This window comes from Protopterus annectens, chromosome 1.part0 (assembly GCF_019279795.1).
Source record: "Protopterus annectens isolate FY-2018-M chromosome 1.part0, PAN1.0, whole genome shotgun sequence".
Taxonomy (NCBI): domain Eukaryota; kingdom Metazoa; phylum Chordata; order Ceratodontiformes; family Protopteridae; genus Protopterus; species Protopterus annectens.
The window spans coordinates 376,939,139-376,965,030 of record NC_056725.1 but is presented as its reverse complement, the minus strand read 5'-3'; the positions used below and the strand labels follow the sequence as shown (position 1 = coordinate 376,965,030).

The 25,892-nt window shown below is 41.5% G+C and overlaps 1 protein-coding gene across 2 annotated transcripts in view; it reads left to right on the top strand.

The window, feature by feature from the left end:
* MSH2 (mutS homolog 2) overlaps window positions 1-16,598 on the top strand; it is a 1,108,457-nt gene extending 1,091,859 nt beyond the window's left edge. For both annotated transcript variants that reach the window (XM_044060178.1, XM_044060185.1), the window contains one exon: window positions 16,277-16,598. In XM_044060178.1, coding sequence (XP_043916113.1) covers window positions 16,277-16,450 — 174 coding nt within the window. In that variant the 3' untranslated portion in view covers window positions 16,451-16,598. The remainder of the gene's footprint in view (window positions 1-16,276) is intronic.
* Window positions 16,599-25,892: the final 9,294 nt, after the last annotated feature.

Sequence of the window (25,892 nt, the reverse complement as noted above, 5' to 3'; positions counted from 1 at the left end):
AGGCTTCCTTTCATTTCTGAGCCTGCAGCTCCCCCTTCTATGGAGTGTCCTTGCACCTTTGGACATGAGGTCTGGGCCTCAGTCAAAGGTCTTTAAATTTTATGGGGCCTCCCTTTTTTGGCTTTGCACATCATCTGTTGTGTTTTTCTTTATTGAGCAATGGGGCAGGAGGTCATCTCCCTTTCAGTGATGGTTTTTACTTTAGAGGCTTGTCATGCTGTTGAATTTTACTCTGTCATTCCTGTGGGTAGGAGCATATTGACAGTCATTTTAAGTCAGTCTTCTAGTCATCACCGGGAGTTGCAACATCAAACTGTCTAGACTGAGTCTCTGTATTTTGGGATATTACAGAAAACAGTCTTTTCCGTCACCATAAATGTAGCAGTTTTCCCACATCTAGTGCTGAGTCAGCATATAGAGAAAGGGGATGGTGATCATGTTTTACTTTCATGGAACACGGCTTGAAAACCTTTACATACAGTTTTCTATTTCTTACACTGATTTCTTGTGTCTTCATGGAGTTCAGGAAAAAGCTGAAGCAGATCTTGGCACCCCTTTGTGGTTAAGTAGGGCATAAGTTCATATTTCAGTCCTGTATCAGTACTGGAAATCCCGGTAGGGATGTCCTTCATTTTTTTGGTAAGCAGCCAGTTTCTCTCTGAGTCCTCCTCAGCCACAGTCTTTTTCCATAACCCCACCAACCTGCCAGTAAGGTTTAGAGAGGTTACTACTAATGAGAAGCCGACCTCTGAGATTTTTTAATAAAAAGAAATATCAGTTTAGACAGAGTAAAACTGGGTTGTCCCAGTTATCTATTTTAGCTCTATTAGGTGTCATGAAGAATTATTTTTCCTATTGTTCCCTATGCGGGCAGGACTGAGGTCCAATTTCCAGCTAGTCAGGCTATTCCATTAGGAATGCTACGTTTCTGTTCCCCTTTGAAAAAAATCCATTTCGGTATCATAAACTTCATATTCTGCACATATGCTGTTCAGTTTTAGGCCTGCAGGTCTAGTGATGTTAGAGTTGCTTCTGCTTTCTTTGTGGGGGCCCTCCTCTGCCAGAAGGTCATAGAGCTTCAGGCCAGATGGTGTGAGCCTTTGTATAAAGCAGAGAAATGGGGAAATCAAGAAAAAGTGCAAATGGAAATATTTATAGAAGACTTTAAATATGCCAGATTTTTTAAGGATGTTTATTTTGGTCAAATCTCTTGTCTGGTAGCTGAGCCTCTTTTGGCTGAAATTTACTTCAGGATTCCATCTTCTGAGCTGTATTCCAGTGATGATATCTGGCTTCTTCCACCCTGGTGCCTCGCTGCTTGGGATTCTACCCAACCACTGGGACCCATCAAGCAGTGCCCTTAAGGATAAATGTAGCAAGTGTATTATTAGTATTGTTGAAATTAGGGACGCTCATTTTTGGGTTTGAAAATACCCACCCTCTGGCTTCTTCTGGCTGAGTGACTGTCCTTTCCAGCTGGCTTGACTGTTAACTGAGTTGGGTAAGGCTGTATTGCATATCGGTTAACAGTTGGATGCCAAATCTTCATTTTCTTGTTGATTTGTAAGACTACTGTCAGTAGTGTCTAGGAGATGACATGGTAAGAATGGGGACAAGTGCACATATGTAATAAAATGCATGACGTCGTGGAATGCATTGCCATCTATCCACAAGTATAGAAGCTCCATTAAACAGATGTGTTGACTGATGGACAAGATTAATGTAATCATAACATCCGTTAAGGAAGAACCTCTTCACAGATCAACTGATACAGCAAGGATTTATCAAAATACTTCCCTCAATCTTGTGGTACCTTTCCACCAAGAGGCATCATACTGGATTAGGGTTTGTATTTTGGTGCTGATTTATATGCAGTTTTTCTAAACTCATGCATATTTGATTAGCATCTTCCTTAGTTTTGTACTGCCTAAGTTTATCCATGTTACGCTTTTGCCATTAGTTCTCTGGGGGCACACACACACACACAGACTCACACACAGACACACACACACACAGACACACACACACACAGACACACACACACACAGACACACACACACACAGACACACACACAGACACACAGACACACACACAGACACACACACACACACACACACAGACACACACACAGACACACACACAGACACACACACAGACACACACACACAGACACACACACAGACACACACACACAGACACACACACACAGACACACACACACACAGACACACACACACACAGACACACACACACACAGACACATACACACACAGACACATACACACACAGACACATACACACACAGACACATACACACACAGACACACACACACAGACACACACACACACAGACACACACACACACACAGACACACACACACACACACACACACACACACAGACACACACACAGACACACACACAGACACACACACAGACACACACACAGACACACACACACACACAGACACACACACAGACACGCACGCACAGGCACAGGCACACAGACACACACACACTGTTCTGCTTGTCCTAAGTTCATCTTGGTCAAAAGAAAAAAGAGTGCACTTTTAACACTGTCACCAAAGACTAGAAGAAAAAGCGGAAGCATCCAAAAGTTTAGGGAAACCCATCCCAAAAAAGTATACCCAGAATTCTGCAGCTGCAGCAGAAGCCTCGGCTTTTGACTTTGGTGCATCTCAGCCAGCTTGCTCCTCTTCAAGTTATGATTCTGTTTTTTTTAACTCTTGGTGCTCTTTTACCATTAGCAGTCCACTGGTATTTCTAGCTCCTTCCTCATCAGCCACAAGAATGAGAATGGAATATTTGTTTTTTTTTTCTCACTTCTAGGTGGTCCACTGTATTTTTCCCCACAGAAAGCTTCAAATGTTTTAGAGCTGATGACCAGACTCAATGGTATAGAGGCATAAGGCCCTGTTACTCAAAGGACCTGAGTTTAATTAGCTGTTTCAGCACTAGAAGAGTCGGCAGGCAATCATGAGAATGCACCACCAATTCTAGTTCATCCATTCAGGGAAGAGGGATCCTACTGGACCCACTGCTACACTGACAGCTAACAGAGGCTGTGTTCCAACACAAAGGTGTAATTCTAGAAGCATTCAGAGATGATGGGAGGCTTGTGCCTGGCAAACATATGCTGTAGCCAAAGCTGGACATGTACAGTAGTGAGCATGGACAGTTAGCTAGTGTTGTACACCACACTCTTCAGCCTCTGCAGGGATTAAGGTATAGGGTCCTGCAAAAACACTGCTGAGAGCTGGCCTGCTGTGCCTGGCTCACGTTTCATAGAAGCAACATGTGGGCCATTTGGTCATCCGAGATCTGATGGCTGGCAGGTAGCATGAGATAAAAAATAAATTAATTAAAAGGGACTTCTGGCATAGTGCTCCTACACTTAAGCTGATATTTGTACTATTCACCTGCATGGAAGAAAACACTGATTAAGAAACTTGTCTGGCAGAATAATTAATGAAATTAAGATGCGAGTCCGAGAGTAACCAGTAAGATGGAGTGCATGTCACAAAGAGATCTCAGAGAAAAAGTTATTACTCAAAGGAGCAAGACATCAGAGCAAGAGATGCGAAGGCAAGGGGTGGAAACACTGAGTAGTGACTTAAGCCTACTGAAAGGGAAGCAGCAGGAGGTTTCTTTGACAAGAATTTGGTTAGAGATTAATAGAGCCTACAATATATATGTGTGGGTTTGTAGCTGGAAGAACAACAGACGCTATTCTTCAAGCATTATTTAAGCAAGAAGCACAAAATAAAAGGAGGGAGGCAGGAGCTAGTATTTCCTTCTGTGCTTGAAGAGAAGATCTTTGATTGGGTATCCTGGCAGTCTCAAGTGGGTCCCCCTTTCTTCCTTCCCCTCAGCTCTAAAATCATCTCTACCATATTTGCCAGTAATTATTGATTCCTCTTCATTGTGTCTCATTCCACCAGATCTTTTCCATTAAGGGCATTTAAAAATTTGTCAGAGAGGATGTGGGTGATAAAGTGAAAGAGATGTGGGCTTATAAGATTGGGTACAAATTAACCAGTTATCAAAGTATACAGTTAAGGCAAGGTGTATGTAGGTGGGTATCATGGTACCAGATGCCACATTTTTTTGTGAGCGAGAGAGATTGTTTTTCAGACAGGTTGAGTGACTAATGGATGGGGTGATGGGGAGGAGTTATCCAATCTCAAAGGGGATTATATTTTTTGGGCTGGGGAAAGTCATTTTCCAAAAGTTTGACAAAAGATGGATTGGATTGTTATGCTCTTCGTAAATCTATAACAAGGAGATGGAAGCTGAGCTAAAAACGATTGTTTTTGATTTAGAGAAAAAGGAGAGGTTCTTGTGCCAACATGGGGATGCACCTGCAGAAATGGCATAGGTGGAGTGTTGCTAGTGAATGATGAAGGAAGAAACTCTATGCCCATTAGAAACTGAACGGGAAGGAAACAAACTTGAGTTTGAAAGGAAGGGTTTAAAGGGTATGTTCTTGACTCAGTCTGTAATTATTACTTCTGTTTGGGTGGTGGTGTTTGGTGGGTCCTTTAGGTCAAAATGTTTAAGATTAATGCAAGTGTAGTTTAAATTGCAAGCCTGGGGGGATATATGGTTCCCCAAAAATGGACATTACTACAGTAGAATAGAATGTTTAAGTAAAAAATGGAGTATGCTTAGGCTGATAAGGATGTTTAAGTACTGTTGCGATTATGGTTTGACATGTTGACTGCATTCAAAATGTTGTATTTGATGATATACATATAACATACACACACACACACACACACACACACACATACACACATATATATATATATATATATGTATATATCTTCTTTCAGTAAGACTGTGTAAAAAAAAACACCTTGAATGGCAAAATTGCCTTGTGTTGTCATGGCCCTAAAGTAAGGAGGTACTGTATCTTGCTGTACTATCACTAACATTGGTTTAGGCAAAGAGTAACTGGTATATGAGATGGAGATTCAGCAAAAGTGCAGAAAGCTGAATGAACAACTAAAGTGCTATTTACCTCCCTTGTGATGGGGCTACTTTTTGTGATAGCACCTCCTCCTGGTGAGAATGCAGAGGTGTGGCAGTGCCAGTTGCAAACCTCCTCGAATAAGGGGCAAAGCATTCAGTTCCAGCAGGAGGGGATTTCTCTGGGAAGGGTCTGTTATGAGGGCCAAAGCATACTCCCACCCCCCCTTCTGACAGACAACTGAGTGACTAGAACTTGCTGCAAACCCCCTGAAAATTTGGGCAACATTAGCTGTGAAGTGGGTGTTTTTTTTTTTGTGAAGGGCTTTGTCTCTCCACATTCTTGCGTGTTGTATACCAGTGCTATAACTGCACATCTATAGAAAAGGAGGAGCACAAAATAGACTGAAAAAAAGCAATCCATGCAGTAACAGTCTTATAGCAGAACTGATGAATGTAAAAATTTTCTGGGACTAGTAAATTCAGAGAGTTAGCATCAGAGAAATGTTATTCCTGCATTTGCAATTTGAGTGGTAGAGCTCCCTTGTGGGATTATGAGTGCTTAGTTCTCATTTGAATTAAAGCAAATTTACAGCTACAGGGAAGGTAGTGAGAAGGTTATAAATATATACTGCATCTCCTACAGCTTGATAATATCATTCCTCAGTGCCTCTGTCTGCCTGGCTTATGCCACCAGTGGCTTTGAGTACTTGACTTAATCCAGTATGGACATTATTTGCTGTTAATCCGTGCTCCCCTTTCAAATAGCGGGTACTTTGGTGCTTCCGAAATGCACTTATTTTCAGGAAATGCATGTTTTGTTGCAGCTAGACAACTAGTTCCCTAGACCAGTGAAGATCATATTACTTTAGAGCCTTAGTATTACAAGGGATATTTTTCCACTGTTGTGTTTCAGAGCTTTAAATTGCTTTGTGGTTGATAGAAAGGCTTGGCATTATTAATGTAACCCTTTCTTTTTTTCCAAAGATGTAACGTTTGTTATTCAGACTTTCAGGATGTCTACCTATACTGCAGACCTGGAATTTGATATTGAGGATGTTCATTGTGTTTCACTGTTGCAGTCATTACACTTGGGTTATCCTGCTGGCAGGCGACCCGCAGTCAGCCCGAGTTCCAAAGTCTTGGTCCGGCGTCGGTTGCTGTCACCTCCTCCCTGACGTCAGTGCGCCAGGGGTATAAAAGTTGCAACCGACGCCATTTTCTTCAGTCTTTCTTGCCGCGCGGTGCCTGAAGCAAAAGCAGTTCACAAGTGCCGGTCGGCAGACTCCTGAGATTTTCAAAATTGAGTTTCAGAACCGAAGTCTTCAATAAAGCTAAGTTCCCCGTTGGGGAAACTTTTTCTTGCTCCGGACCAATGTCAGTAAAAGTTAATAATTGTATTTCTTGTGGGAAGCAAATACCTTATAAGGACTTTCACTCTTAACTGTATTCCTTGCCTAGGACGTGACCACAACGTTACTAGTTGTCGGTTTTGTGCTAGATTCAATAAACTCTATTAAACGTCGGTTTGATTTTGCTTTACATTACTTTGGCAGTAGGTTTAATTACATAATGCCGTCAGAACAACCGACGACCGGAATTTATAAAAAACGCAAAGACATAGAAAAGGACAGGCATCCGAGGTCCAAAACCGATGACAAAGCCTCTTCTAGGCCAGTCGCCGGTTTGGCGGTTCTCAGTGAGGCACTTTCGCAGTCCCTCACACCCACTACCTCAGAGCCACAGGCCGTAACCGGCAGCCACGTGGAGACACCGAGGCCTGTGAAAACTCAAGGAAACTATACCCTCAGATGGGTCTGGAGCCGCTGAGCAGGCATCGGCTTCTGAGGGTGTTTTCAGACCTTCACAGCTTGCAATTAATCCCACTAAAGCAGCCAAGGCAAAGTCAAAAACACCATTAAAGACAAGGAAACAAGTACAGCATTCTCCTGAACAGTCATCCATGCCAAAGAAACAGATGCTTAAAATGGCCTAGTTACCTAATTGACCTAATTACTTTAATCAGGGGTTCCCATCCCCCTCCTGACAAAAGGCCTAGGCAAGACACTGATTATGATTCCTCTGATCAGGTTTCCATTTCCTCTGATTCCTCTTCTGATCAGGGATATTCTCTCCCTATGAGGACTCTGATGCAGAAGAGTCCATACTTTTAGCCTCTCCGCCTGAGGATTATTCTTTTGGGGAAACCCTGCACGCCATGAGGGAACATTTCCATTGGGAGAGCCAGGATTATTCAGAATCCAAGAAAAGGCTCAGAGACTTCCTTTTATTGCCTCAGCACAGGCCCCTGGCTATCCCCCCTGTGCTTGATATTGTTGATGATGTTTTTTCTGAATCCAGTCTGTCTTTTGATTCTTTACCCCCTGCACCAGTCAAGCCAGACAGGTACTACAGGGTCCCTGACTCTCATAAATTTCTTTACAAAAACCCCGCTACAGACCCAGAAAACATTTCTCAGGGTCCTAAAGGGGTTAAGGCTTCCACTGCCAAAAATCCTGTCCCCTCGGATAGGGATTCCAGAGCTCTGGACAGATGGGGGAAAAAAGTTTACACTTCTGCTACTTTAGCTGTAAGAGCTTTAAACTGTCAGTTTCACATGCTTAAATATCAACAGTACCTCATGTCATTGTTAAAACAAAAAATGGTTTCAAATACGGAAAGTCCTGACACTAAGGAAATGCAGGATTTATTACATGCAGTTGAACAAGTGGGAAAGCATACTCTGCAATGTGGTTTTGATTCATTAGAGGCTTCTTGTAGAGCCGCAGTTACAGGCTCTGTTATTCGAAGGCATGCTTGGTTGAAAGAACAAAGTTTACCTGACCATGTTAAAGTAAAATTATTGGATGCTCCATTACAGCATGATACTTTGTTTGGTGTTAAGGCAAAAGAGGTGTTAAAGAATTTGGAGGATAAAGCAAAGTCAATGCAGACAGTGAAAGATTTCTTACAGGTTCAACCACCTAGATTTAGCAGAAACTGTCCTTCAAAAAATTGGTCCTTTCCAGTGTCAGACAGGCCACAAAGAGGCAGATACAGACGCCCAAGAGGCAGATCTCAGCCCCAAGGCTCCTACAAACCTAAACAATGGGGTGCTTCAGCCCCCAAAGGAGGGGAAAACAAATCACAACCTTATAGGAAACAGTCCCAATGACTTCCCTCTGCAAATGCCAAGCACTTACCTTTTGACAGCACCCCTAGGGGGAAAACTAGCACTATTCTCAAATAATTGGCACATGATCACCCAGGACCAATGGGTGCTGAATATTGTTTCTCAGGGATACAGGTTCCACTTCCACACGCTTCCAAAACCAAAAGGTATGCCAGACCTGCCACAAAACCAATGGGCAGAGGCACAAAAACAGATTGGACATGGGAGCTATTCAAAAAGTTCCACAGCAAGAACAGGGACAAGGATTTTACTCAAGACTTTTCTTAGTACCCAGAAAGGACAAAGCCTGGAGACCAATACTGGACCTGTCAATCCTAAATACTTACCTGGATGTTCCAAAATTCAAAATGTTAACACTACAGCAACTTCTGCCCATGCTGGTCAAGAAGGCTTGGCTAGTTACTTTGGACCTCAAGGAGGCATACCTGCATGTCCCAATCAGACAATCTTGCAAAAGATACCTCAGATTCATAGCAGGCTCAAGGTATTACCAATTCTCTGCACTGCCCTTTGGCTTATCTACTGCGCCCAGGGTCTTCACAAAATGCCTGGCACCAGTAATTGCATTTTGCAGACAAAAAGGAATTCAAATATATCCTTACTTGGACAACTGCCTTATTCAAGCAGAGAGCAAGGACATTCTTCTAAAGCATCTGGAGTTTGTAAAAAGATTGCTAATTTGCCTAGGGTGCACAGTAAACGAAAAGAAATCAAAACTAGTACCCTCTCAAGAGATAATATTCCTGGGTGCAAGCTTAAATACAACTGCCCAGATGGCTTATCTCATGCAAGACAAGCAAAGGCAACTGAATCATTACTTTCAAATAATGGCAACAAAAACCCAGCTCCCTGCAAGAAAAATTCTGCAGGCCCTGGGCTTCATGGCATCCTGCATTCTACTAATTCCATATGCAAATTGCATATGAGGAAACTACAATGGTATCTAAAAAGTGTTTGGACTCGGCATTGTCACAGCCTGGAGACGATCATAACTTTAATTCCCTGCTTACAACAGGAGTTTCGATGGTGGTCCCAGGCCTGTCACCACAACAAGGGACAGCCTTTCACCTTACCCACAGCCAGGCAGACAACAACAACGGATGCATCGGATTATGCCTGGGGGGGCACATATGGCAGGAAAATGTATTCAGGGCACGTGGCCCAAGGAACAAATGCATCTTCACATCAATCAAAAAGTGATGCTAGCTGTAAAGAATGCCCTGACAGCTTTCAAGGACCTAATACATCCAGTGCAACTATTAATAAAGACTGACAATACTACAGTTATGTACCACATAACTGTAGTATTAGGTCCTTGAAACTATTAATAAAGACTGACAATACTACAGTTATGTACCACATAACTGTAGTATTGTCAGTCTTTATTAATAGTTTCAAGGACCTAATACATCCAGTGCAACTATTAATAAAGACTGACAATACTACAGTTATGTGGTACATAAGCAAGGGGGCACACACTCCTACCCTCTATGCAGACAAGCCATGACTGTGTGGAACACAGCACTGACTTATCAAGTACATCTATAGGCACAATTCCTGCCAGGAACAAAAAATACACTGGCAGACGAACTAAGCAGAAATCTCATGGATCCTCACGAATGGAAGCTAAATCCACAAGTGTTCAGCATGATAACGAGGAAATGGGGACGCCCAGACATAGATCTTTTTGCCTCCCCTCACAATTACCAAATACAGAAATTTTGCACAAGAACTTATCACTCTCAAGCATGGAAAGTGGATGCTCTATCATTCAGCTGGAAAGGCCTGACAGTCTATGCCTTCCTTCCGATGCCTCTTCTCACCAAGGTGCTACTAAAAGTCAGACAAGAAAGGCCAAAAATGATCCTGATTGCACCAGACTGGCCACGCCAGCACTGGTACCCAATCCTAAAGAGTTTGTCTCAAGGCCCAGCTTGGCTTCTACCTCAAATTCCTCATCTTCTGACACAACAAAACAATCAGATTCTGCACAGTCAACTCAGAACCTTAAACCTGGCAGCATGGCAGATAATGTAGCCACTCAGACTGCACCTCTGTCTAAATCTGTTATGGATGTCATTTTAGAAGCCAGGAGGCCCAGCACTAGGAAATCTTATGCAGAAAAATGGAAGAGATTCTGTGCTTGGAACCAGGCACAAGGGCTCGAACCACTTGTCCCTAATATACCTCAGATTTTACAATACCTAACTGAGATTCTGGACAAAAGCTTATCTTTCTCATGTATTAAAATCTATGCCTCTGCCATTTCAGCTCATTACAATACGGAACCTCCTATTTTTTCACATCCTCTACTACGACAGTACCTCAGAGGGGCAAAAAATATAAGACCCCCAAGGAGAGCACCAGTACCTACTTGGGACCTCAATTTTGTTTTAGAAAAACTCACACTGCCTCCTTTTGAACCAGCCAGCACAGCTGATCTAAAATTCTTGTCGTGGAAAACTGCTCTGCTCCTAGCAATAACTTCAGCAAGAAGAGTCTCAGAGTTACAGGCATTGATGGCTGTGGAACCTTTCCTCATTTTTCATCAGGACAGAGTTTCTCTTGGGACAAACCCAACATTCATGCCAAAAGTGGTCTCCAATGTGGCCTTAAACCAAACCATTCATTTGCCTACTTTTTACCCAAATCCCCAGAATAAAGGGGAGAGACTTCTGCACGCTTTGGATATACACAGCTACGATTCTACTTGGACAAAACAAAAGCTTTCAGAAAAACTGAGCAACTGTTTGTAGCATATGCTGCAGGATCACAAGGAAAGCCTATTACAAAGCAGACAATCTCAAAATGGATAGGACACTGCATCCGCTTCTGTTATGCACAACATGGCAAATCAGTGCCTAAGGGCATTAGGCATCATTCTACCAGATCAGCAGCCACTTCAGCAGCTTTCCTCAGAGGAGTACCAACCAAAGACATTTTAGAAGCTGCTACCTGGATCTCAGTGCACACTTTCACCAAGCACTACCACTTACCTCTGTACTCTAAATCCAGAGCAGGCTTTGCCACTGCAGTTCTGCAGGGCTTGTTAGCCTCTCCGAATCCAATTTAGACCCAGCCACCCAACCTCAGCTTTGGGATTCTACCCAAGTGTAATGACTGCAACAGTGAAACACGATGAACATAGTACAGTTGTGTACCTACCATAAATGTAGATGTTCAAGTGTATTCACTGTTGCAGTCCAGGTTATCCACCCACCATCCCCCTTTTTCATTGCTGGGACTTTTCTGTACTTCTCATCTCTATACTACCTATGTGGTGTATTCGCTTGAAGATGAAGGAAATGTTTATAGTGATATATGCATGTTTTTTGGCATAATTTTATCTTTCCAGCCTTCCTATCTGGGGGCACCTGACATCTGGGGCAAGAAAAACTGAAGAAAATGGCGTCTGTTGCAACTTTTATACCCCTGGCGCACTGACGTCAGGGAGGAGGCGATAGCAACCGACGCCGGACCAAGACTTTGGAACTCGGGCCGACTGCGGGTCGCCTGCCAGCAGTATAACCCAAGTGTAATGACTGCAACAGTGAATACACTCGAACATCTCCATTTATGGTAGGTACACAACTGTACTTTTTCTCCACAGCTGGCCAAAGTAACTAAAATTATCATCTTCCTGCAGCTGTAGTAATTTATTGTTTTTGCTCATGTCACCATATTTCATTTTACTAACGGTGGGAGAGGGTCAGCTACAAATCCACTCCACTTAATAATATGCTTCCTCTTTCTCTCTCTCTACTGTGTGTGCTCGATATGGGCAAACTTCACATCACTGTCCAGCCAATGCAGATCTGCCAATTTTATACTTCTGTTTTCACTCAAAGCACTATGTACTGCAGGAAGATATTACATGCAACATATCAGTCTGGCTAAACAGTGTCTTTCATACTTCCTACAACCCCCCCGGTAATAGCTTTTGTGTTGCTGATAGTGGAACTTAGGCTGTCTTCATTCAAGTACTACTACTAACTCAGTTGCTGGTCACTTCATTTTATAATATAATGTATTGGTAGAAAAAAGTATAGTGAACAGCAGCAATGTATGATTTTATATCTCAGTGAAATGGCAGTATTGCATCTCTGTCGGCCTTTGATGAAACCTTCCTCTTTATTGGATCTGAAGTTCATGATCAACAAGATGCCCCCCCCTCCTGTTCAGCTTAACTGGTTTGATAGTGTTGAGGTGTGCCACTTGAAAAATGTATTTCCTGGTGGCTATCGCTTCATCTTTTTAGGGTTGTGTTATTCATGTCCTTCACTCTGAGAATAGAACAGCTGAAAATGACTAAGTATACCCTTTCCAAGTAGATTCCCAGTAGCATTATAGTTTGTCATTAGGAGGTAAACTGCCCTCTGGAAAATGTTACAATTGAAGGCTGCTGTGCTAGAGAGAAGGATTCATTGTTTGTATCAAGAATGTTTCCATGCTTTGCAGTAGTCCTACTGCTACTTGATTGTTGCTGCATACCTTCTGCAATTATTATTGGACTGAATATGCTACCAAGTATTATACTTCCTGTAGTACATCTCAACCTTGATTCCTGGGATTTTCTTCAGCTCCTTCCACACTGGTAGATTTACTGCTTGGGGCACATCAAAGAAGTCCCTGTTTTTAAACAAAACAGATTCACTCTTACAGTATCATTTCACCTGTTAGGGGAACCCACCATGCTGACTCCCAAGTCTCATTTCCCCATTCTTGGATGACTTCTCCTTCCAGCCTCCACTTTTTTTCCTGTCAGTCAGATGAGTATATACATGAATATTGACTGATCGCTGCATAAGTGACTTATTTCTATTGCTCTACCGTGATTTGTAGGAACTATGTTCACAAGAGGTTGGGGATGAACTGGCAGGCTCAGAGATTTCCATAGTTTGTGCTTGACATGATAGATGTCAAAAGAATGATTTCTAAAGTGGGGAAGCTTCAAGAAAAAAGTGCCAAACTTTGATTTGGAGGGAGGAAGGATAAACCCATGTACTGCCTTGTCAAGGTGACCTTGACCTAATATTATGCCAACCCCTCCTCCTTAATGACTAGCAGGATAGTCCGATGATCACAGAGGACCAGTTTCAGGCATAGGCTGAATGAATAGCATCACAGCAAAACAAAAAGTAATAATTCACAGAAGTTGACAAGAATAATACAATTCCACGGATTAGTGCAAACAGTTGTTTACATCGTTTACAGCTATGGCCTACAGAATGTCACTTTGAAATGAAGATATGGTAAAAGAATAGAGGGAATGGGAAATGGATTATGGCTTAGATGTTAGGTGACGTGATCCATCTAAAAGCACCTGCATTGGGCTTTGTTGTGGAACTGGTTTGAGTTGAGGTCTACATCTGGATTAGGCGAAGTTCTTTCATGTTGATAGGGAGAGCGATTACATAAATGTAGGTGCGAAGTAGAAAATGCATGATCGTTTTCTTGTGCTTGTAGAGTGGAAGTTGTAGTGGAATGACTTCTGAGGTTGAAGGATCGTGTGTTAGCGAGAGGAAAGTGTGCGTCAAGATCCAGATGGTTGAGGAGGATTATTCCCAGTAGAAGGTCTGCTGTCTATTTGCAAGGAAGCCATCTGGCTTTGGATAGTGTCAGACATTGTTCTTGTGGTAGAGAATTTGTGATAGTTTGTAGGTTGTATTTCTTGGATGCTGCAGCTAACATAGGGAGGAAGTCGTATGGAAGCTTGTTAGTAAACATCTAAAAAAACAGAAAGGCAAGGATAAGAGCTATGATGGTAACTGTTTTATAGTGGAGCATGTTCAGAAATAGAAGTCCCTATTTTTACTCTGAAGTACCTGTTTGCTGAGGAAGTCCTTGAACAAAGTTGAAACATCAACAGTAATGCCAAATTTATGTAGTTAGTGGAGAAGCAGAATGTTCTACTTGAAGTTAAAGGTCATAGTGAGGTCTATGAAGACTGCTCACATAATGTTACCTTTGTCCATGTTTAGTAAAATATTGTGTGTGTGTGTGTGTGTGTGTGTGTGTGTGTCCACAAGATGCTCATGATACTGCATCATTGCCCAAAGACATGCTGCTTTAGGGAGAAGGTGGTATTGTAGAAGATTTGCAGACAGCTGAGTGTAGCTAATTCTCTTCAGAGTTTTACCTACAGTTGAAAGGATAGAGAGATTAAAAGGGGAAATACCTTGTCTGGTTTGTGTTGCTTTAGTAAAAGTTTAATTATGGCAGTGTTTCTGATATGGGGCATGATATTTTTGGATAGACGGAGGTTATTGGTGTGGGTAAGGAGAATAGGGATGGTTGTCTTTAGAGAACCAGGGATTGAGGTTATCTGACCTAGAGGAAGTATTGGTAGGCAATGGGCTTATCATGGTTTTGATGATTGATTTTCTCTCTGTGGAAGAGAAGGGATTGTATGAAATGTATTGGGAAGATGGCAGGGAGGATGTGTTGGCCTAGTCTTTTATGGCTTGGCAATGTTTGAGTTATTTTAGGAAGTCAGAGCATGCAAGTTGGGATAGGGAAGACTGGGTCATAAAGTTGTAGGAATTAATGTCCTGGGGTGGTGAGATTTCACTTGGTCCGTAAGTTAAACTTATTCAGGAAATGTTTAGGTTTCCTTAGAAGAAAGTATTTGGTTTTGCGCAGGTTAATTATGTGCCTGTTTATGGCTTGCTTGGCCAGGTTATGCAGAGAGGTAAATGTCTTTGCTTTAGGGGTTGATTTCTACTTACATTTATGCTAGGCTTCATCTCTGTGTGAGGAAATGTTTTGAGTTCTGTGGTCATCCATTCATCTGTGATGGGTCTAAGTATCATTTGTACAACAGGAGGAATTTGTCTTGCAGTTGGAATAGGGTCTGAATGAGGGCAGTAGCTGTGTTTTTGAGCTCTTGCATTGCATGAAGAGTATGGGAGGAAAAGTGGCTTTTCAGTTTGGCAATATTATTGCAGGATTTTGGCCTAGAAGTTATTAGTTTAGGGGGAGAGTCTTGAAAGGCAGGGTGTTAAATGTGAAGGTAATCGGACTGTGGTCACAAAAAAAAAGTTGGGAGATGAATGGTTAAGTCACTAGCGAATCTAAGGTTAGGATGTCTTGTTACAAGGCTAGGGCTTTCAAGGAATTCACACGTCATTTGAAATCGGACCCGAAAATTCAGACATGTCATTTTACTTGGAACATGGAAAGTTGAGATTAAGGTTTCCTAGAACGAACATGTTTATCCTGGGGGGTGGTGGTGGTAAAGTAGTGTTACAAGTAAAGGACTTGAATTTAGTTAGTGAGGAAGTGGGTAGTAGACTGCTGGCAATAAGAGAGGTTTACTTTTTATGGTGGGAAACTGCCAGTATCCAGTCTGTGTCTGACTGAGGCACTGGCTTAGGGAATGGCTGTGGGGTAAAGGTGTTTGTTTAAAAAAAAAAAAAAAAAAAAAAAGAATGAAAGAATTAATGATTCCCCTCCTGCTGTCTTGCCTTGTCTAGGGTCATCTAAGAACTTGTAGGAAGCAAGGTAAATTGAAAATTAGGGGTGTCTTTTTTTTTTTTTTTTTTTTTTTTTTTTTTTTGAGCCAACAAATCTGTAATGGCAGCCATGTCTGAGTTATGGCAAGAGAGGAAGGTGCATTTTTGGTTTAGTTATTCTTGATGCTTTAGACACTGAACAGGGTACAAAGTGTTGGATCCTGTACATGTAATAGAATTGGTGGTGGTGGTGATCTCTGGGTAAGGACTGAGTTAGTGTTAACTATTAAAAGGAGTATGAAAATATAAATGTGTTGATTTAAAAAAATAATGTAGCTAACGTAGTAATAAAAACTTCAGCAGATATTTTTGGTCTCTAGGGTCATCAGAGACTCTGGCAATAGGTCCAGCATGCTTAAGCTGTCTTTTCAGTGCATTTTTTTTTGTTTTGTTTTGTTAGAAAGGAACTCTGTTCTGTAGTTTAATGCATTCTTCGACAGCATTGACACTAGCTGTGTTAGGAACAGTTTTTAAATGGAACATTGGTTTGTGAAGATTTCTCATGAAACAGTGCTTATCTTCAGACTATTTACCTTAAGTACTGGGTCTTAACTTTGTTTTTTCTTTTTACTGTAGGATGGAGAAAACATAATTCAAGCCTTCCTAGCCAAATTCAAGGTACTTCCCATCACAGAAGCAACTGAAGAAGAAATTAAAATGCACCTAAGACAACTGAAAGCTGAAGTCTTAGCTAAAAATAACAGTTTTGTTAATGAAATAATTTCCAGAGCAAAAACTAATGTAGTATGAAAAATAAGAAAACACTACAGCCATAATCAGATATACTGTCTTTGACATTTCAGTTCATTGTAAATAGCACGCACTTTTATTTTTGTACTTATCTGTTATGTAATGTTCTGAAGTTGTGAAACTTAGTATAAAATATGCTTTTTTCTAATGAAGCTTGTCATTTTGTTATTGTGGAGCTGTCAAGAAAGTTAATATTACAATGCGTTTCTTTCTAAGAAGGTTTTATTTCATTTCTGTAGATTGCAGTGCAATCCAATGGGAGAGGTTTCAAGGAACATCTCTTTGTTGGAATGTTTTCATCATGGCTGGTTGTAACAGCATTTACTTACATTGTTTTAATCCATTGTGCATTGTAGTGAGATTGTTCACTTTTCTCACCGTTGTGCCACTATTCATTTGATATATATTTTAAGTAAGAACTTGTATGTGGGGGGGGGACAAAACCCTTCACAGAGATTATATCCTTCCATATCACTATTGCAGTATTCTTCACTAAAGGTTATCCTTTGCCATGGATAGCCCAGTGTCCGGGAAGTATACCAAAGCCTTAGGTTTTCAAAGATGTATGTCACACATTTGCTCCCTGCTCATGGCATACGGCATAAAGGTGACTCTAAATATAGATTTAAGATTTTGCATAAGTGTACTTTCCAAATGGACTTGTCCCCACCATTTGCAGATACGCTTTTTTTCTCTTTGTATGGAAGGTTTTGAATTGCATTTCAAAATTAAAAAAAGAAGAAAAAAATATGAAATGCAAGCCATGGTACTGTGTTTTGACATAGCTGTTTAAATTTGCATCATTTTTAGGTGAAATTGATCCAAATTCATTTTTAGTTGTTTATTGACAGGGTTAACTGGAATGGTCTGACTGGGCACAATTGTTCTCTTTTACCACAGGCCCAGGGAAACCAGCCTCACAGAAAAGAATTGTTACATTGGAAACCTTCACTAAAAATCTGTTACATGCAAAAACATGTATACATTCAATACATACTAAACAGCTGACAGCCAACAAACTCTGCATGTATCCCATTAGAAGATGCTGTAAAATACTTTAATAACAAATTCTTAGCTATCCCAGATACCCATGCCCCATCTTGTTCTGTTAGGACTAAAACACAAGCTGCTCCATGGCTTTCAGTAGAAACTAGACAAAAACTCTCACTTAGAAATAAAGCCTGAGAAACTTGGTGAGCCACAAAACCCCCCACAGATCAACTTAGTTACAGGCAGCTAAGGAATGATACAAAAAAAAATCTGTTTTGACTGACAAAAAACACTATTATTGCCACTTACAACATAAACACCAAAATAAACCCCAAAAATGTTGGGCAAGTGTAAATAAACTTCTATACCCAGGTAAGTCTACCACCCCTACCCCTCAACTTCTATCGAAAAACCTCCAGTCAAGGTTGCCAATACCTTCAATAACTTATTTGCAGAAACTATACAGCATCTAGCTAGCCAATTTATCCCTCAGCTGCCCAAGTCCAGTTGTTACTACACCCAGTGCCCAAATTACCTTTAACTTTCAACCAGTCTCAACATCATTCATCAGAAAACTAATTAAAAAATTAAAGCCAACTACCCCATCGGCTGACCTCATCCCAGCAGAGTATTTACAAAAAGCAGTCAATGCTGTAACTTACCCAATATCCATCCTGATCAATAGAACTGTATCGGAAGCTTCCATACCCTCCATCTGGAAGATAACCCATGTTATCCCACTGCATAAAGGAGGCAGCTCCTCTGAGCACTCTAATTATAGACCCATAACTATCCTGTATACACTTGCCAAAATTATGGAGAAATGCATACACAGACATCTCCTGAACTATCTTCTCATGGACAATCTCCTGACAAACTCCCAACATAGGTTTAGACCATACCATAGCAGCACAACTACACTTCTCTCCTTCACTAACGTTATGAATCTAAACTGAAACATTAATAAACTTTCCTCAGCCATTTTCTTAGACCTTTCCAAGGCCTTCAACATGGTAAACCACCAAATACTTATACAAACACTGGAAACCATTTCCCTAGACACCCAGGCTATATCCAATGGTTCTAATCTTACCTGAGTGGTAGAAAACAGGCAGTCCTTTGGAAGGACAACCTATCCACTCTGCTACCCATCACCCTAGTTGTCCCTCAGGGCTCCATCTTAGGTCCCCTCCTGTTTTCCATATTTATAAATGACCTGCATAAAGTCAGGGCTCCATCTTAGGTCCCCTCCTGTTTTCCATATTTATAAATGACCTGCATAAAGTCATCACAGAGGGCTACCTGCATTCAGTACGTGGATGACTCAACTCTAATATGCTCGGCCACATCCCCAACAGAACTGCAGTCTTTATCCCAAAAAACTTTTAACACAGTTGAAAATTGGCTTCTTAATCGCCATCTCGTGTTAAATCCCAACAAAACTAAGCTTTTGCTTTTCTCTCCATCTCAAAGGTCCGCTGTACCGACCTTCACCGTAAAATCTAATAACGGCACCATTATTTCACCAGACCCCACGACCAAGCTCCTAGGTATAATAGTTGACAACAGCCTTAAGCTTGACTTGCATATTAACCATGCGATTAAAACAGTTAATAAAAAACTTGGCTCTCGATACAAGATTAAACCCTTCCTAATTCCCCTAGCTAGGACTGTTATTGTCTGCACACACCTACTCTCTACCCTCCTGTATGTCTCCCCCTTACTCTCAAACTTGAAGAAAACTGACTTGAACAAACTTACTAGCTGCTATAATCACATTGCTAGATTTGCCACTGGTTCAGCCTATAGGTCCCACCACTGTATTAACCTTAATCTTCTAGGGTGTCTTGAACTGCCTAATCTACTAAAGGTCAACCAACTAGCTATTGCCTATAAGATTTTCTACCAGTCTGAATACACGCCTGTTCTTAAAAGCCTCATCACCCCCAACCAGAACTTCAAAATGCTCCGATCCTCTAACAAAATGTTAGTTCACATGCTTAAAACTGACAACGCAGCTGGGGATTCCCTGTTTGCCAACTCTGTAGGCAAAACATGGAACTTACTCCCTGCTGACCTAACATCAGAACCCTCTTTATCCTAATTCAAGAAAAATCTTATACTATACTTTAAAACATTGGGATATGTCCTTGCTTTACCCTTGATTAACTTTTACTCCCTCAACTATGTGCCTAATCAGGACTTCCTCTCTCTAGTGACTATATCCTAGTTATTTGGTTTATAACCTAATTACTTTGTATTAACTGGTGTGATTGTGTTATGTTATGATCCTTTTAATGAATGTTATTCCATTTGGAAATTATAAAAATCCTGCTTTATATGTATCTGTTAAATAGTGTTTTGTAGTATGTATGCTGTAAGAAGTTTGGAGCTTTTCTCCCCGGGCCTCCGCTGAAAATGGGCATGTATCCAGTCGGACTATCCCGATCAACAAATGTAAAATAAATAAATGTGTGTGTGTGTGTGTGTGTATATATATATATATATATATATATATATATATATATATATATATATGTATATGTATATATCTATATATATAAAATGGGTCTACTTCACTAGACCGAAACACCACATAAACGACAACCAAAACGCCAAGATCAAAACACCGAAACCACACAATACCGAAATGCCACATTACCGACTACCATAATATCAACTCCCAAAACACCGACAAAAACATAAATGTAAGCCACACCAAGCATACTCACACACTAGTACACAACGTTCCCAAACCTAAATAACCTCAACAACAATCCCTCAAAACTCTACTAAACAGTACACTCCTATCCAACTCAAAACACTAAAAACTAAACTTATGCATTGAACTGTCAAAACTAAAACATAAAACTTAACGTACCTGCAAAACAAACGCATCCCACTACACCGCAACATCCTAAAACACCATTACCCAGCTAACTCGAATATCCCATCAACCCTACACTACAAACAAAACCTACAAAAAACAAACAGAAAAATGCCATACATCCTACTCTGCTCTTGTCCCTCCCTACTTGTATACACCAACTCCGAGATCGCACTACAGTGAGGAGAGGGCATATTTTGAGATCCTCACTGTATCACGATCTCACTGTTTGAACTTACAGGCAGGACTTCCTGGACTCCGTTGTTCAAACTGCTGCATGTGGGGAACTTGGTGAAATGCCATGTTGGTAATGTGGCATTTCGGCGTTATGTGGTGTCGGTCTTTTGGGCTCAGCGTTTCGGATTTTGGTTATGTGATGTTTTGGTCTAATGAAGTAGACCCTATATATATATATATATATATATATATATATATATATATATATATATATATAATTAGAAAGAGTTGTTCACACTCAACTAATGAACTACCTTCTAAAAAATAATCTCCTATCTACATATCCGCATAGCTTTAGACCCTTCCACAGCGCTAACATCCTTTTCCAACACAGTAAACCACCACAGAAATAAGGAACAACTAGTTTCTGACATATTTTTAGTTCTGTCTAAAGCTTTCAATATGGTCAACCGCAATAGACTTCCAAGTACACTTTCTACCCTAAACATCAGCCCCCCCCCATTGATGTTATGGTTTAAAAGCTACCTATCACAATGGCAGCAAGCAGTAACATGGCAGAACCAGCTGTCCTGTCTGTTACCAGTATCCATGGGAGTCTGTCAAAGATTCATCATGGGTCCGTTACTGTTCTCTCTATTTGCCAATCAAATTTCATCCTCCATACCCAATGCCTCTGTAATACAATATGCTGATGACACCACCCTCATATGTGCAGCCCACACATTAGATGACCTACACTCCCTAACCCAAAACAGTTTTTATACTAGCCGAGAACTGGTTAACTAACTCCCAGATTATTCTCAACCCAAAGAAAACAAAATGACTTCTCTTCAGCCCATGTAGATCCTCTCCCCCAACTGACAACTTTAGCATCATGTCCAATAACAAAACCTTGATCACCCCACCACCCACCCACACTAAGCTGCTAGGTGTCGAGATAGATAACCTAAATTTCAACATTCATATTGCCCTTGCTATCAAGAGGGTCCATAAAAAACTAGGACTGTTCTATCAGAACAAACAGTTTGTCAGTAAACACACCATACCTGCTATAGCTAGGACACACATCTGTTGTCTACCCTCCTCTATGCATCCCCAGTACTAACCAAGCTTCGAAAAGCTGACCTTAACAAACTTGATTCTTGTTACAGTAAGATTGCTAGGTTTGCTACCAAGACCTCTGTTAAGATTTGCACTGGGTGTGACGAGGATGGGACAGGATTAGGAATAAGTATATTAGAGGGTCAGTCCAGGTTGGAAGGTTTGGAGACAGAGCCAGAGAGGCAAGATTACATTGGTTTGGACATGTGCTGAGGAGGGATGCAGAGTATATTGGAAAAAAGATGCTAAGGATGAAGCTGCCAGGTAACAGGAAAAGAGGAAGGCCTAAGATAAGGTTTATGGATGTGGTGAGAGAGGACATGCAGGCGGTTGGTGTGACAGAGCACGATGCAGAGGACAGGAAGAAATGGAAACAGTTGATCTGCTGTGGCGACCCCTAAGCAGCCAAAAGAAGAAGAAGACGTCATATCGGACCCATCACTGTACTTCTCTGAAACAACTAAACTGGTTGGAGCTGCCTCAATTACTTCAACTCAGTCAATTATCACTGGCTCACAAACTGTACTACCACGCTGATAAAACCCATGCACTCCAGAATATAAAACTGCCTTATTCCACAGCTAGAGCCTTAAGATCTAGTACCCAAAACCACCTAGATGTCATCATACATAACAATGCTGGGAAATCTCGCTTCAGCTACTCTATTTCTAAAGCCTGGAATTCCCTGCCTACCCACCTAACCTCCATTAGCTCCACTAAACAATTTAAAAAAACTCCTCAAATCACAATTTATGAATAACTGGTTATGCTCCTGTGTTCCCCAGGTTAACCACTTACTTAACAAACTGTTCTCCATCTATAACCTCACACCCGCACATTATGAATGCATCCTACTACTTATCATATTGATAGTACTGTTATGAGTGATTCTCTGTTAGGTTTTGATTTTTATAGTACCCCAAAGAGTGCATCATAGTATGTATCCTAAAGAAAGTGCTGATATGAATGATTCCTCTTTTAGGTTTGATTTCTATAATACCACAATGAATGCATCAGTATGTATTCTAATGTAAGTGCTAATATGAGGGTTTCCTCTGCTAGATGGGATCTCTTGAATAGTGCCATGAAAAAGACGTTTATGAAAGAATATTGCTGTTTCAATGTATTGCATGCTATTATGTTCTGTGTAACTTCCTTCAAAAAGCTATATAATCGTGTACTGTTTACTATGTTTGAACTGAGTATTCACTTATTTTGCTTGTTAATACCAATGCACCTGTGTCCAGTCAGACTTTTCCGGTTAACAAATGTAAAATAAATAAATAAATGATACATACAGATAAACCGGTATACATAAAATTAAGTAGGCAAGCTTAACATATGTACAGTTTATATGTAAGGAAGAAATGGAAACTTAGAGGTGTTAAAGATGGCATGAAAGAAGAAAGGCTGTTTCGCATACTGAGAGGGTACGGATGGTGTGAGTGTTTAGAAATGTCCTGCTGTATAGTGGATTAATAGGGATTTCTGAAAATGTGATTGTTTTTACAAGCTGACTCACTTGCAGCATTTCTGAATTTTTTCAACATTTTATCCTGTAGTATACCCAAAAAAGTGATTTTCTTCTATACAAGAAATGTTTGGAAAGATATTGCAGCAAAGTGGTCATCAGTTCCATGCTTCAAGTATGCATTGCTTTTTTATTTTCCTTTCTTTCTTGTATTTTCTGCATCCATGCCTTCCCAGCAGATCCTTTTTTAGCAACCATCTCCTTTTGATTATCGTCTTGTCATTTCAGATGTTCTTCGTGTTTCACTGTTGCAGTCATCACATTTGGGTTATCCCTGCCAGGGTAGCCCTCAGTCAGCCCGAATATCAGAGGCTTAGTATTTGTAAATCGGTTGCCGTCACTCCAAGACTGACGTCAGGTCGTCAGTGTTATAATTTCAGGCAGCCACCATTGCATCAGTCTTTTTGCCGAGGAGCTCGAAGCAGAAGCAGTTCACACGAGTGCCGGTCGGCCACCTGAGTTTTTCAATTCCGAAATTGAAGTTGAAGTCTTCTAAAGCTAAGTACCCCATTGGGGATCCTTTTTTCTTACTCTAACCGATGTCAGAAAAAGTTAATTATCTCGCTTGTGGAAAACAAATACCACACCAAGAGTTTCATTCCTACTACGTCACTTGCTTAGACCCAGACCACAACGTCCCCCACTGTCACTTTTGTGCTCTGTTCAACGCCAGAACGATACGTCGTCAGGCCCTTATTGTAGCTAGATATTTTCGGTGTCAGTCCTTGAATTCCGATATGGCTTCAGTAAGCCATCCGACAGCAGATCTTTAGAAAAAACATAAAGATAAAGACATACCACACAGGTCCAAAACTGCCAATGACACTTCTGTTAAGCTAGTCATCAGTTTTCTGGTCCTCAGTGAGGTGCTTTCGCAGCCCCTGATGCCTGCTTCTGTGGATTCACAGGCTGCTACCGAGACCCTTTCGGAGTCCGGTATGCCGTGAGACTCCTTGACTAAGGATCCAGCGGATGTCTCTACCTTGGATGGGTCCGGAGCCGCTGAGCAGGCACCGGCTTCTGAGGAAGTACATCGCACTACCGAGTCTCAACACAGACCGACGGCTTCTTTTGCGTCTACCGTTCTTTCAAAAACGACTGAGTTTCTAAGGCCCAAGGTATGAACCACACCCAAGAAACTGATGACCCAGTCTCAGGCACCTGCTTCCTTGCTTCAGTCTCAGATGCTTAAAATGGCAGAAGACCTTATAATGCTGATCAGGGGAAGCCAGGCTACCTCTTCCAAAAGAAAAAGATTTGTCCCCAGTAGTTTTATCTGAACAGGAATCCAATGACTCTGATGCAGTTGATTATGAAGCTATGCAACCCCTCTCAGCTTATGAGGATTCTGATGCAGAGGAATCCATTCCTTCAGCCTTTCCACCCAAGGACATCTCCTTTGGGGAAGCCCTACATACCTTAAGGGAACATTTTCAGTGGCAATGTAAGGACTACCCTCAGTCAAAAGAGACTCAGGGAATTCCTAGATCTTCCACAGCACAGACCTCTGGCCATTCCTTCTGTCCTGGATGTTGTGGATAATGTTTTTATGGAATCCAGTTTGACTCCTGACACCCTCCCTCCTGCTCCCAGGAAACCAGACAGGTACTATAGAGTCCCTGACTCTCTCACATTTCTATTCAAAAATCCTACTGCTGACCCCAAGGTTATCTCTCAAGGACTTAAAGGAATTAAAGCAACTTCTGCTAAGAATCCCACCCCCTCAGACAGGGATTCCTAAGCATTAGATAGATGGGGTAAAAAAGTATACACCTCTACTACTCTTGCTATTAGAGGACTAAATTGTCAGTTCCATATGCTGAAATATCAGCAACATACCACGGAACTCCTCAAACAAAAATATCTTCCCTTCCTACTTGTGCAGAAAATAGAGATACAAGAGTTAATGCATTTTGCAAGTCAAGTAACGAAGCACACCTTACAGTGTGGTTTTGACGCCCTAGTAGCATCTTGCAGGGCAGCAGTCACTGATTCTGTCCTTAGAAGGCATGCTTGGCTAAAGGAACAGCCCTTGCCAGATCCAGATTATTGGACACTGCACAAATACAACTTATTTGGCGCCAAGGCAGAGAAGGTCTTAAAAAAGAAAAAGCTAAATCTATGCAGACAGTTAAAGACTTCTTGCAGGTCCAGCCACCGAGGTTCAGTAGGCATTGCCCCTCCAAGCACTGGTCCTTTCCTGCACCCTCTAGATCAGCTCAGCCCAGACCCCGGGGTAGCAGACCCCCCAGACAGCAGCCCCAGGGAATGCAGAGATCTGAGCAATGGAGTTCCTCCTCTTCAAAACCAGGGAGTGCTAAGCCACCCCCTCATGGTAAGAACTCAGTGACTTTAACGTTTACAATCCCCTCCCTCTGCCCACCTGCTCTTGCCCCTAGGAGGAAACGCTCCTTCTGTGCAAGCACCTGGGCCACCATTACCAACGTCCTCACATAGTGTCCCAAGGATACAAATTTTATTTCCGCACTCTACCAACCCCAAAAGGGTTCTTAGATCTTCCCCCAAACCAGTGGGCAGAGGCCAAAAAGCAAGTCCTTTCCCTGCTCTCGAGGGCAATAGAGCATGTTCCTGCAGAACAGGTAGGCCAAGGTTTCTACACCAGCCTCTTTCTGGTACCCAGAAAAGAGGGCAACTGGCAACCCCATTCGCGATCTACCATTCTAAACACTTTCATGGTGATACCAAAATTCAAAATGCTCACCCTCCATCAACTT